Source organism: Saccostrea cucullata, unplaced genomic scaffold (assembly GCF_032062105.1).
Source record: "Saccostrea cucullata isolate Sc308-1 unplaced genomic scaffold, CSIRO_AGI_Scuc_v1 ctg1878, whole genome shotgun sequence".
NCBI classification, from domain to species: domain Eukaryota; kingdom Metazoa; phylum Mollusca; class Bivalvia; order Ostreida; family Ostreidae; genus Saccostrea; species Saccostrea cuccullata.
In genome coordinates, this window is record NW_026920665.1 from 23076 (window position 1) to 36415 (window position 13340).

At 31.6% G+C, this 13340-nt stretch overlaps 1 protein-coding gene across 3 annotated transcripts; it reads right to left on the reverse strand.

The window, feature by feature from the left end:
• Positions 1–9475: 9475 nt before the first annotated feature.
• Positions 9476–13340, reverse strand: LOC134254901 (uncharacterized). 3 transcript variants are annotated; one of them, XM_062737434.1, is made up of 4 exons: positions 13070–13340; positions 11024–11413; positions 10305–10478; positions 9476–10072 (listed from the first exon to the last, which is right to left on the reverse strand). In XM_062737434.1, the coding sequence occupies exons 2-4, from the start codon at positions 11360–11362 to the stop codon at positions 9734–9736; spliced, it is 852 nt and encodes a 283-aa protein (XP_062593418.1). In that variant the 5' UTR covers positions 11363–11413; positions 13070–13340; the 3' UTR covers positions 9476–9733. The 3 variants fall into 3 exon arrangements, with proteins under 3 accessions (XP_062593418.1, XP_062593429.1, XP_062593425.1); XM_062737445.1 differs by lacking the exon at positions 13070–13340 and adding an exon at positions 12341–12524; XM_062737441.1 differs by lacking the exon at positions 13070–13340 and adding an exon at positions 11528–11632.

The following is a 13340-nucleotide window of genomic DNA, read 5'->3' on the forward strand; positions in this document are numbered from 1 at the left end:
TGTCAAAATCAAAAGGTCAAGGTTATTGGTATCCAATAAAAGGTCTAGCCACAAAGAATACACATATGAAGTATGGAAACCTTAGCCCTAACCGTTAAAAAGTTATGGCCAAGGGTAAGAATTTTAAAAAGTAGGTCAAATTCTAAGGTCAAGGTCAATGGATCAAAGGTCTTGTCACAAGGATTAAATAAATAAAGTATGAAAGCACTAGCTCTAACCATTTAAAAGATTTTTTAAAGGTAGGTGAAACTTCAAGGTCAAGGTGTAAGGTCAAAGTTCTTGGTTTCCAATGAAGGGTCTTCTTACAAGGATTACATATGTGAAGTATGAAAGCTCTAGCCCTTACAGTTTAAAAGTTATTGCCAAGGTTAAAGATTTTTCCATAAGTAATTAAATCTCCAAGGTCAAAAGGTCAAGGTTGTTGGTATCCAATGAAACGTCTTACCACAAAGAATACTTATGTGAAGTATAAATGTCCTGGTTTTTACTGTTCAGAAGATATTGCCAAAGTAAAATTTTGGAATTTTTGTGTAAAAGTGGGTCAAACTCCAAGGTCAAGGTAAAAAGGTTAAATTTGGTGGTAGCCCCCAAAAAAAGATCTTGTCACAAGGAATACACGTTAAATATAAAAATCATAGCTTCACTAAATCAAAAGTTATGGGCAAGGTTAAAGTTTTTGCGGAATAACAGAGAGACAGAAAGACGGACGGACACGACAAAAACTATATACCCCCGAAACTTTGTTTATGGATGCATAAAAATGTCTTTCTATTTATGACATCTCCATGCAGTTAAAACATGTTCTATGTACAAAATTAACCAATTATAAAAGAAACAGGATGTGTTTGTGAAACACCGATGCCCCCGTATGGCAACATAACAAAGGTTAAAGATCAAATATATTGGTACCTAAAGTAAGACCTTTTCACACAAAAATACAAATGTGAAATATAAAACCCTAGCACCACCTGTTCAAAGGTTATGACCATGGTTTACGTTTTTAAAGGTAGGACAAACTCCGGGGTCAAGGTCAAAAGGGCCAGGTTGTTGGTTTCTAAAGAAAGGCCTTGTCTTAAAGATTACATATGGGAAGTATGAAAGCCCTGGCCCTTACCTTAGGGTTAAAGTTTGTAAAAAGTAGGTTAAAGTCTATGATCAAGGTCAATGGGTCAAGTTGTTGATATCCAATGAAAGGTTCTGTCACAAGGATTAATATGTGAAGTATGAAAGCTCTAGCTTTACCTTCAAAAGTTATAGCCAAGGTTAAAGTTTTTTCGTAAGTACGGAAATCTACAAGGTCAAGGTCAAAAGGTCGAAATTGTTGATTTCAAACAAAAGGTCTTGCCAAAAAGAATTGATATTTGAACTATGAAACTCCTCGTATCTACCATTTATATATTAGGGCCAAAGTAAAGGATTGGACTTTTTGTGTAAAAATGGGTCAAACTCCAAGGTCAAGGTCAAAGGGTCAAAGTTCTTGATATGAAATGAAAGGTCTTGTCACAAGGATTAAATATGTGTGAAGTATGATAGCCCTGGTCCTAACCCTTCAAAAATTAAGGTCAAGGTTGTATTTTAAAAGTAGGTCAAACTCCAAGATCAAGGTTTTTTGTATCCAATGGAGCGTTTTTCACAAGGATTACATATGTGAAGTATGAAAGCCCTAGCCCTTACTGTTCAAAAGTTATGGCAAAGGTGAAATCCCCAAGGGCAAGGTCAAAAGGTCAAGGTTGTTGGTACTCAATGAAAGGTCTTGCCACAAAAAATATATGTGTGAAGTATAAATGTCCTGGTTACTACTGTTCAAAAGATATGGTCAAAGTAAAAGTTTGAAATTTTTGTGTAAAAGTGGGTCAAACTCCAAGGTCAAGGCCAACAGATCAAAATTGTTGGTACTCAAAGAAATGTCTTGTCACAAGAAATACACATGTGAAATATGAAAGTCATAGCTTTTCTAAATCAAAAGTTATGAGCAAGATTAAAGGTTGCGAACAAACAGACAGCTAGACAGACAGAGAGACAGATAGACGGACGGACACGACAAAAACTATATATAAAAAGAAAAAGAAAATTGTTTAACTTGATAAAATAATCTCTACACAAACCATAAACATATGCTATATATATAGTAAAAGAATTATGGGTAATATCGACAAATCACAGATCTTTTGTAATCTCTAAACTCAGCAGCTTTCCATTTGTATGAGGACAGGTTCTCTTTCTTGTTAGGTACTATGGCTAATCTGTCTCCAGTATAATTATCACTTGTATTTTTAAACTTTGTAAAATTCAGAGTCTCCTGAATTCCAAACAAAGACCTCCAAGTATCATCCGCTGATTTCTGTCCATCAATAATCAATTGATTGCTATATCTGATTTCCGGAGTAGGGTCAGCTGTGTTATTGGTAAATGAATCTGTGAAATAAGATATAAAAAAGAATATGGAATACATTTTAAAAGATATATTTTTTCAAAAAATATTAATTTATTTAATAATCTTTTTTTTTATTTCAAATTGCGTTTCTAGCATGTCTCGTTATTTGATGATTCCGATGTGATAAACTCCATTCTATTTAGTTTGCAAATACACAAAGTAAATGAATTCTTTATCCGTTTCTTTAAAAATAATTATGATAATGCCAGAAATAAGTAGGTTTAATTAAGGAGTGAATTTAATAACTCAAGTTACACTGTATAAACAGGAATGTAACCAGTTTATGCTTTATAAGCGAAGTACGACGCATTTTATTTGTATAAAAAGTATGATGCTCCATCCCAGTAATACCAGTATACTAGTACTACCTTTGCTAGGTATTAAAAAAAATCCTTATAATTTTAATTTTTCATCATGAAGTTTTGAAATTAAGTCATTATATTTAAAAAAAAATGTAGATTATTTTTTATCCAATCAAATGACACGTTAATACAACCAAATTTTAAATAATTCTAAGTTTATGAAGCTTTGGTAGTGACGAAAAAACGAAAAAGAATACCTTTTGCTTTGTTGATTATACTTACAAATTAAACTGCTCACAAACAAGTTCTCTTCCTCTGAATTAACTTTGATGAGTGTATCATTTCTCTCGAGGCAAGTGTTAATGGATTTTTCTCTCTTGAAATCGTTTCCAGCATACCGGAAACAGTAATGGTATTGTCTGGTGTAGAAATAGCCTTTTCGACAGGGACCTATTCAAAGCATATCTCATAACTAACATTGAAATATAAGGAGATTAACAAACAATTTTCAAGCTCAATAACTGACCCAAAATACATACCCGTGGTTGAATACGTTTTCCAACCAGAGGAGAAATTTCCGTTATCATCAAATAAAAAATGAGTCCAGTACAGACGACAGTTAAGCTGATCTTCATTTATTTGGAAAGACTCACAAGATGGATAACTTAAGCAAATCACAGAACATTCTGATATCGTGTGGGATGTAATTTCAAACAAAAATGCGTGATTGAAAGTGACGTCATTCAAATCTTCACGAAATTCAAAGAAGGTAGACTGGATATCTCCAGAATGCATCACCTGACTGATCATTAATAATTGTTGTATGATAAGTTGCAACCTTGATTCACTCATGTTGCTTTTTGATTATACTTGGACATTGGACGTCTATCCAAATTATGATGTTAAACGTCATCTCAAATTTGGGATTTGTTCATGCGCAATTCAATTTAGTGTACTTTTACTAACAAACTATCAATTTTTCTGAATGAAAAATAAGAGGATAATGGAACGTATCTATTTTCACAAATTCAATATTTACCCTTTTATTCATTGCTTTGTCGTAGCTTTTATAGTATCTTGAAGGGTCAATTAATTTTTACAAGTAAATCGTTTTTCAATAGAATTTTTTGGCAAATAAATTTATCGTCGATACCTTTTAACACCAACAGAACACCAACATATTTAGATGGATAATATTTTATGGAAAAGGTGGAGATCTTTAAAAGAAATAAAGCCACCGTGTCGGTTCTTATTAAATTTACTATACTTTGTGAATCCGAATGCCTAACAATTAGTATGAGAGACCTCAGCCAAAATACGGCCCATTGACAGATAAAATTTGCTTACAAAGCCATCATAACGACGAAAGAACTTATAAAATATTGACTTTAAATGGAGTTATTTAAATCCCTGTAACATCAACTTGTCTGTTCGTAGCTAGGATATGCCCGGGTAGAGTATAAATATTGACGAGCTTCACTTTCATTTGCAGCTACATTTGACTATGATATCAAAAAGCCTATTTTTACTATGTAAATGGTATAAATTGTAAAACTAAAATCTTATCTTTTGAAATATCCTACTTTTGAAAAAATTGGATGAGTTTATAATATCTAAATGTTCCTGATACTTTTGAGAATATGTTCAATCTCATTACTACTACTTCTAAAATATGCTGTAGCACAAAACGTTTGAAGTTTCTCCTTTACAACATTTAATGTTAATAAATCTTTGCAAGGATTCACTAATGTTTACAGCATTTTCATATTTCTATATCAGCAAATATAATGTAAATACCAAGGGGTTGAATCAGAATTATCTGCGTAAACACATGATAATTTAGAAAATCTGTGCTTGGCAAACCGTTTCCCATCTTCAAAAGCCAATTAAAACATGTCACCAATGGACCTGAAACATTGATTTTACAAAAAATTACCTTATAAAACTTATGACGTATACCCAGTAGTAAAATGTACAGATTATAGTTTATGTTTACGAGTTATAAATCTCTGAAACACCTTGATTATCAATATGAAACCAGATTTTTCAATTCCTATTTTATTTAACAATTTAACATTCACATCTATTATCTTCACTTCTTAGATCAGAATTATGTTTCCCTTTGTCAAAGAACCATTTAATGTCTATTTGATTTATAGGTATTTGAATTATATGATAATCTTTCCAAATTTAAAATATTTGCTCTAGAAAAAAAACCCAGAAATAAATGGGGAAAATATTATTTTCAGATCCAAGCTAGGACAATTCCAAGTTTTGCTATTGCAAACCCGCCACTATATGATAAATATTTGGTGATAGTTTCCTCAAATTTCAATCAGAGGATGTAGGAAAAGTTGTGAATAAGGATGACTCCCCCTCTAGAGTAGCGAATGGGTGATGGATCAAAAGATAGATACTCTCATCACTATTAATAATATATCCCCGCTTTTCTGCAAAATTTTAATTTACACAATTATTCAACGTAAATTTCTAACGAAAGTCTCTTCCAGTCTTCGCAGGAGCTTCCAAACTGAAGCTGAAAAATCGACTTGCAATATTTGATTTATATAATATTTATGTTTTGTAAATTAACATGTTAGTGCATTAAATAAAATTATGGCTTTAATTTAATATACATTTACATGTAGTTTTATTTTTTCAATTTTTTTTACTCGTGCAAATGTTGACAATTTTCATAATTTGATATATTTTGCGGTTAATTTTATAAATTTTATATTTATGCATTTTCCTTTTTTGCATGTGAGATCAATGGTATCTTTAAACTGAAATTTGGTTAAATAAATATCAAATTTTTGATATGCAAATACTGTGTATTTGATTTTATCATGTTTTACATTTATGACCTTTTACAGAGATTGAAAAACTTCAATTGTGAGGTGTTTTTGAATTCCTTTCAAGAAAAGCATACAACAATAACGGCAAAGACGCACTCAAATTTCTATTTCGTCGTTTCATTTTAGTTCACTATTTTCCATTCATTTACTTTAGTTTTCTTCGAAGCATGCACCTATTTTATGGTACAAAATGTTTTAAATTTATTCCTTCCATGTTAGGGTTGATACTGACAAAACACAGACTTTTTATAGGTATTAAGAGATCCAGCTTTCCATATGTATTCTTTCAAATCTAGGAAGGTCGTAGGTGACATGTATATTCTTCTTCCAGTGGAGGCCGTATACCCATCTTCAAACTTTGTATAGTTTAGAATCTCGTGTGTTCCGAATAACGATCTCCAGTGACCATCCGATGCTTTCTCACCGTCAATAATCAGTTGGTGACTTTTGATATCAGATGCAATGTTCAATGTCTTGTTGACAAATGAATCTAGCAAATGAGATATCACAAAAAATATCTTAACTATTCATTAATTTTTAGCAATCCTTTTTATATTACTGTAATTCCAATATTGTAAACAATAATCTGTCAACATTTATAATTATGCATAGAGTGAAATCATATTTTAATTCTGGTTTAACCTGATTTGAACGTTAACCATTCAACTGTTCAATTACAAAACTTTAATATACAGTGAAACAAAATAGAAAAGAGCTCCAAATCAAAATTGAAATGGTAATTTTTATAGAAAAATAATTTTTTTTGAAAAAGTATATATTAAAGTTAAATAGCGTAAAGTAGCAATAAGCAATCAATCCTCCCAACCCGAGAATCGAATTATATTTTTGTTAAATATACTAAGTAAATAAAGTTAAGTTCAGAGAATCTAAGATGGGAATGAACACTCCGACCTCTTTACCCTAAAAAATTTTATTTTCAGGTTAAATAGTCTATGGGGGCAGAAAACATTCACATCTCTTAACAAAGAAACGAATCTCAATCTGAAAAAAAAAAAACCGAAAAATTGAAATGACCAATCAGTGCTCTTCATTCAGAAACTGAACTAAATCTTATTCGTTTCAACCTCCTTGATACAAATTAAAATCATAACGAAAAACATTTAACATAATGATTTTTACTTACAAATTAAACTGCTCACAAACAAATTTTCTTCCCCTGAATTGACTTTAATAAGCGTTTCATTTCTGCTGTAGCAAGCGTTAAAGGAAGATTCCTTTGTAAAAGAATATCCAGCATATCGGATACAGTAGTGATATTGTCTGGTGTAGAAATATCCACTCCGACACGGACCTGTTAGAAAAATGTTAAACGACATTTGATTTTAAGATCAAATGACCTGTTGTGTTATTGGTGGCATAAAACAGATATGATATGGAATTTGTATACAAATTCATGATAAATCATGTATTTTTCATGTTTCATACATCGCATTGTACATGTTAGAAAGTAATGAATGACCATAAATTAGGTTAAACAAGAGTAAATTTTAAAAAATTCTATATGTAAAAACATTTAATTTAGAAGTTCTTTTTCTATTGACTGTTGCAAGTTAATTCATAACAAAAATACTTTTTTATAAATAGAAATCAGCCACTATTTATTATATATTGGTCAATCTGGTTTTCATTCATAAAACCTACCTGTTTCTGAATATGTTTTCCAACCAATCGAGAAATTTCCTATGGCATCAAGAAAAAAATGAGTCCAGAACAGATGGCAGCTATGTTGTTTTTCATTTATTTGAAAAGATGCACACGACGGATAACTTAAGCAAAGTAAAGAACATTGATATATTTCATGAACAGAAGTTTCAAACAAAAGTGCATGATTGAATTTGACGTCATTCAAATCTTCACGGTACAAAAAATATGTAGATTGGGTAGTTTTGGATAGCAACACTTGGCTAAAAATGAGAAAATATTTTAAGATAAGTTGCCATCCTAATAAACGCATGTTTCGTTCTGATTTTTCTGGTTTCGCAACTTAAAAAAAATATTTCATATTAACTTAGTTTCCGTTTTCCGTTTTAGGGAGATTTTGTGTAACGCATTGCCTTTATTTAAGTTTGTAACCCATTAGCTTTTTGATTAAAATGAGGAGGATAATGGATATATATTTATTCTTTCTAAAAATTGATGTTTACCTATAGTACCCTCCATAGTCATTTCCGGATATTATCATAAATCGGTTTTATACAGCTTTTTGCTTTGGGCAAAGTTAATAAAAACGGGCGAACAATTAAAGGATTAGCTTTACTGGCAGATTTATAAAAAGTCTCTCGATACTGAAGCAATCGTTTAGTTTGCAATTCTTAAAAAAGAATATTGTGCACATTATTTGCTCTGCTCCAATCTTGTATTGCTGAGTGGACTTTTGAGATTGGATTCTATTCGTTATTTCCATTAATACCATTAAAACCTCTTTTACTCATATATTACCAGAACCAAATGAATAAATACCTTACACGTATGGAAAATGTTTGTTCAGCAAATTATTACTAAAAGCCTTTTTAATTACAACATTAGTTTTTCTCTCAATGTGATCTGTTATATGAATATGCTTCGAGAGATTTATTTTTTTATAAAATAATATGATTAAGTCTGTCTGTTTCAACGGGCTTGTACATGCAGAAAAACAAGAAGGGTGGAAGATTTTTCTACACAGTGCAAAATTACAAGTATATCATCCTGGGTTTTCTTGATAAAATATTATAGAGAATACCATTGTTGGTTCAACATTAAATTTCTCTCTGATCATGTTTATTTAGAAACATGTAAATGGCATGTTCGTGATTGATCGAGTTATGTCCTAAAATAGGGTCATGTTTGAATTGATTTTACTTGATAATCTAGCTAAAATTTTTGTTTAAGATTTAGGAGTCTTTTCTATTTGTTTTAGTAATTCATTAAGTCATATTATACTCAATCTGACACTAACAATAAGACCAAGATAAAATCAAAGATTAATCTTGACCATTTATTGAAACTTTCAACACAGAAAGATAGTTTTCATTTTATCCGTCAGCCGCTTTACATATTCATAAGGAGATTCACTATCAGTCATAATCAGACGAGTCTTATTCATTTTTTTCTTAAACTTTCTTTTTCTTCTTACTTTTTTTTTATTTCATAGATACTATTCAGACTGAGAAAAAAAAGATTGAACTCTGTTTGAGAAAAACCCTTTGCTTTAATTTACGTACTAACAACGGATCTTAAATCGATATTACGTTTCTTCCATGGTCGTATATTTCAGAAGTATTTTGAATTCATAGATTCCATTTTATTAGAATTTTAAAGAATTGCAGTAATCAGAAATATATTATTCAGGAGTAAAACGGTTATAATTTTTCTTTGAATATTCTATATCATAATTTTTTCATAATTAATCGCAATTTTTGGAACTAATTCTGCTTTAAGATATTTGGCAAAAAACCTCTATTTAGTAAGAGTGCTTAATTTTATGAATGAAATCTGAATTTCTGTTTTTAGACGTTTTTCTCTTTTTTTTTATATAGATTTTTCTGGTAATATTGGTCGACTGTTGTTTTATGTCCCTTTCGGGATTTTTTCACTCGGGAATCATCATATAATATACTAGTGAATGGATTCAATTTTCAATTGAGCAGTAAGATTCTTTATCGTGTCTGTGCGTACCGGGGCCTAGGTTTTTAAGGTCTCATCCGAGAGACCCGCAACTTTAACTTGAAAGAGCCGAACCCTGTACGAAAGAACAATTGCTACCTAATTTTTATCGATTTGGGTCATTCGCAGTAATGATTCGAACACACGACCTACTGGTCACCTCTATGCATATTGAAAATGTATTTAAAATAGCCAAACATAAGCTCATAAGCAACAAGCATGTTCTACACACATAATATAGACAAAAGTTAAATGATGTGAAATATATTTAGTTAACATACATTTTTATCGCAGTTTAAAATTGATAAAATGGTCATACACAAAATTAAGCTTATGATAAAACTCATAGCTAGATGAAGCAGCAAACTTGATATGAGACATTCATGTGTGCAATCCATTCAAACTTTCCTTTTATTCAGAGAATTGCAGATAGTGTTCATTCATCTAAATGATTTCTATACTGTGATTCTGTCTTTCTAGCTTGATTTTTTCCTGGTAAATACCATGTCATTTCTGTGTAGGGGATGATTGACAAATTGGTGGTTGGCATGGTAACCATGGTCCAGTAAATATTTCATCACAGACATGTCACTTCCTGATCCTTCTACAAATTCCACGGTGATCACATTAATGGAATATTTAGATAAAGGTATAGCTTTAAGAATTTCCATTTCTTGGTCTCTGGCATCTACACTGAGCAGATCAACTGTATTTTTACCCAGTGCATTCAGTATGGATTCCAACCACAAACATGGAACCTTTATGTGTCCTTCAATTGCGTCTTCGAATTCTTTTTCAGGTTTACTTGAATTACTCTAAAATGTTATATAGTAAATATTAAGGGGATAAAACAAACATGTATACTACTAGTAATTCAATTAACAGTATTGGTTGTAATAGTTGGCTGAAATCAATAATAGGCAAGTTCAAAATCAAACCAAAAAGAATGATTTCTCTGAATATTTTTTCAGAGATTTTCTTCTTTTTCTGATTTTTTTTAAAGATCCGTTGACTATAAATAATGACAGATAAAGTGTTGTTACAAACCCTGACGCATGTCCTTAATGTTAAGGCTTTTCTGTGTTTCTGACGTAGTTGTCTGTAACGCCCTGGATGAGGTTCGATGAGAAGACCGTCCCAATCCCTCGATCTCTCAAAGAAAAGGGACACAGAACCATCCTCTCCATCAGAAGCGCCTATCTCAATGTAAAATCCCCCCTTCTACAAAAGAAAAACACGAAGAGCAGTCTGAATAATTTGCAAAACTGTAATTTTCTTGGAAATGTGTGTCTTTATCAGAAAAGTTCCATTTATATGCATGAAAAATGATTCAAGACCAACACTTTTTGATAATTAAACAATTTTTACTTATCATTACAAAAAAAAACCTCTTCTATGAGGTAAACTTTTACTTCTGATTTGTTTTTGTCTTGTAAAAATGAAACTGAGTGACTGTGAATAGACTTAATACATACATGTAGAATAATATGATTCAATGTGGCTCCTCTTTTTGGAAACATATTTTGCAAGGTAATTTTTTTCTGTACACATGCTTTATTTATTTGCCAGTCTCTATACAAATGGCTCATATTCCAGAAAACCTATTTTGCATGATAAATCATTTCTAAAAACAGTTTAAATTTTGTAGAGAACCACTACAGCTTTGCCACGTCTCTAAACTAATCTCAAGATTCATCTTTCACAGGTTATGTCCTCTAGCTGTCTAAACCCGATGCAGTTCCCTAGCTAGAAGCTGAATCACTCACCTTACCATCTAGAAGTTGATTTATCTGGATGCTCTGTCCTCTGGAAAAATCAGTTACATCTGGGTGCGTAAGGTTATAATCACCCTTCTCTGGTTTTTCTATTAGTTGCTTGATCTTTGAGACCAGACGTTCATCTTTTGCTGGAAGTTTCCAAACATCCACGACAGCCTCGGTATGAAGATCACCAAATAAACGTCTGCCATCCCTTACAGATGACTCGGGGACTGAATGTCTCAGCTCAGTGTCTGAGGTTTTGAACAGAAAGAATGCGAAGAGGAACAAAAAGGCTACTGGAACGGAATAGCGAAACGTGTTCCTTCTGCACCTCCTCAGCAACATGGCGATGCCATTCGAAGCAGGGACAACGCCCTAAACACAGAGTCCGTTTGTCTGCAAAAGATTTTGAACGGATTTTAGTGATTTAATAAACAGATTTGACATTCAAAAGACAACGATCTGTTGTGTCTAATTCCTATTATTTCTTTATTATGTAACTTTAAATACCAAATGAATGACAGGTTCACCTTAATAACTTCTAGTGCCTACTCCAGGCGTGGTAAAAGGACCAGTCTTATTGTGTATTGTATAGGAAGGAGGCATTGAAAACAAGTACTGACTAAATACGATAGTTAATACATACATGACACAGAAAATCGCTCAATACACAAAAGGTCTGTGTTAATTTGACACTTGGTACAATGGCAGGAGATGGGTATTTAGTATAAAGGAGAACAGGGGAACAGAGGATTTGTTTATTTTTATTGTCAGTGTACTGTAGCATTATGTATCGCTCTGAATTCCTTATTTTTCTAAATGATTGAATTTAATTTTGAAAGATTTAAAGAGACGTCGTATTCCAATAATTTTGTAAATTGACAGTCTGTTTATTACAAAATCATAGACATTTAAATTATTCTCATAGTTTTGTGGTTAAATATCGCGAAGAATCTTATGTGAAATTCAAAAGGGGGCAAAAGAAAGTCCCACCGACCATAGATACCGGTAAAACAAGTAAAGTTGCTTGTTGCATGTCATGAAATTAGGTAAAAGGGGCCAATGAATTTTCATACTTTGTCATACCTTTTGAGTAAGATTCATTCTAGATTCTGATAATGTACTCAGATCTAATATATACTTATTTTATTTCTGGAGATTTAGCGCACCTTTTTAAAATTGAACACAAATATAATAACATTTGACGCTTAATCAACCGTGGTATAAATGGAAAAGCTATAGTTGAAAATAAATATACAATATTCAACTCATTGTTTGACTTTAAATAAATATCTAAAGAAGTCTGAAAAATAAATGATTTACCTATAAAGAGGTTTTGACACCCAGCTTATTCCATCTGCTTACTAAGGTCAATATTCCTGTTTTAATTCTATTTTTGCTTCTAAATTGTAATATTAGCGTTTTATGTAAATAAGGTATTTGGAATAAGTCAACCAGAGTGAACGCTTCTGGTGTTACTTATGTTCGTGTGAAAAATCACTTCCTACTTCGCATGAATGAGCTATGAGGTAATCAGAGGTGTTTTAATACTGTAGGTAATTTTTTATAAATGATCATAACTGCATGAAAGCCACTGAAAAGTGTGAGGAATAAATTCATTCCGCCTACATAAGTATTTATTACCTTCACTTTTTTTGGAATTATTACCTTAACATGAAAAATATTAAAGTTAAATTTAAAAGTGCAGATAAAAAAATTCTTAGACTACTAAAATAGTTGAAACAATACTTTTCCTCTCTAGGAGATTAACAAAACATACATTGCGTAATTTTCGGGAATTGGAAGGAAATATGAATATTCATTAAATCTGAAAAGCATTTATATAAATATTGAGAGAACATGGAAAATCTAAAGAGCACTTTTTTTCAATAAGTTCAATATTTGTGTAGATTTGTGGCACAATCTTTAAAAACAAAGTGTACGTAATAAATATCTAAATTAAGACTGAGAAGAGTGTTATCTTTTCAAAATTGATCAGGATAATAAATTGAAGCCTTAAAATATTCATCTACATGTATTCATCTTCCTTACCTTTATTTTTAGCTAGGACCACATTAATAGTCTATTCCGAAACTGGTTCGTTCCCTGTAAGTTCTCCATCGTAACCATTTGTATTGAATTCAGCAAGTGGGTTCACGCAGCGTCAACGTTTTAAACAGCTAATTATAACAAACTCTCAGAGGATCCTCTAATCCGGTTCCTGAGGAGTCTTTCATGTCCATACTTTCGTCATAGTGAAGATTTCTAGATAAACAGAACATTGTCCCACTCCACATGCGATTTGATAAAATTTAAATCTCAA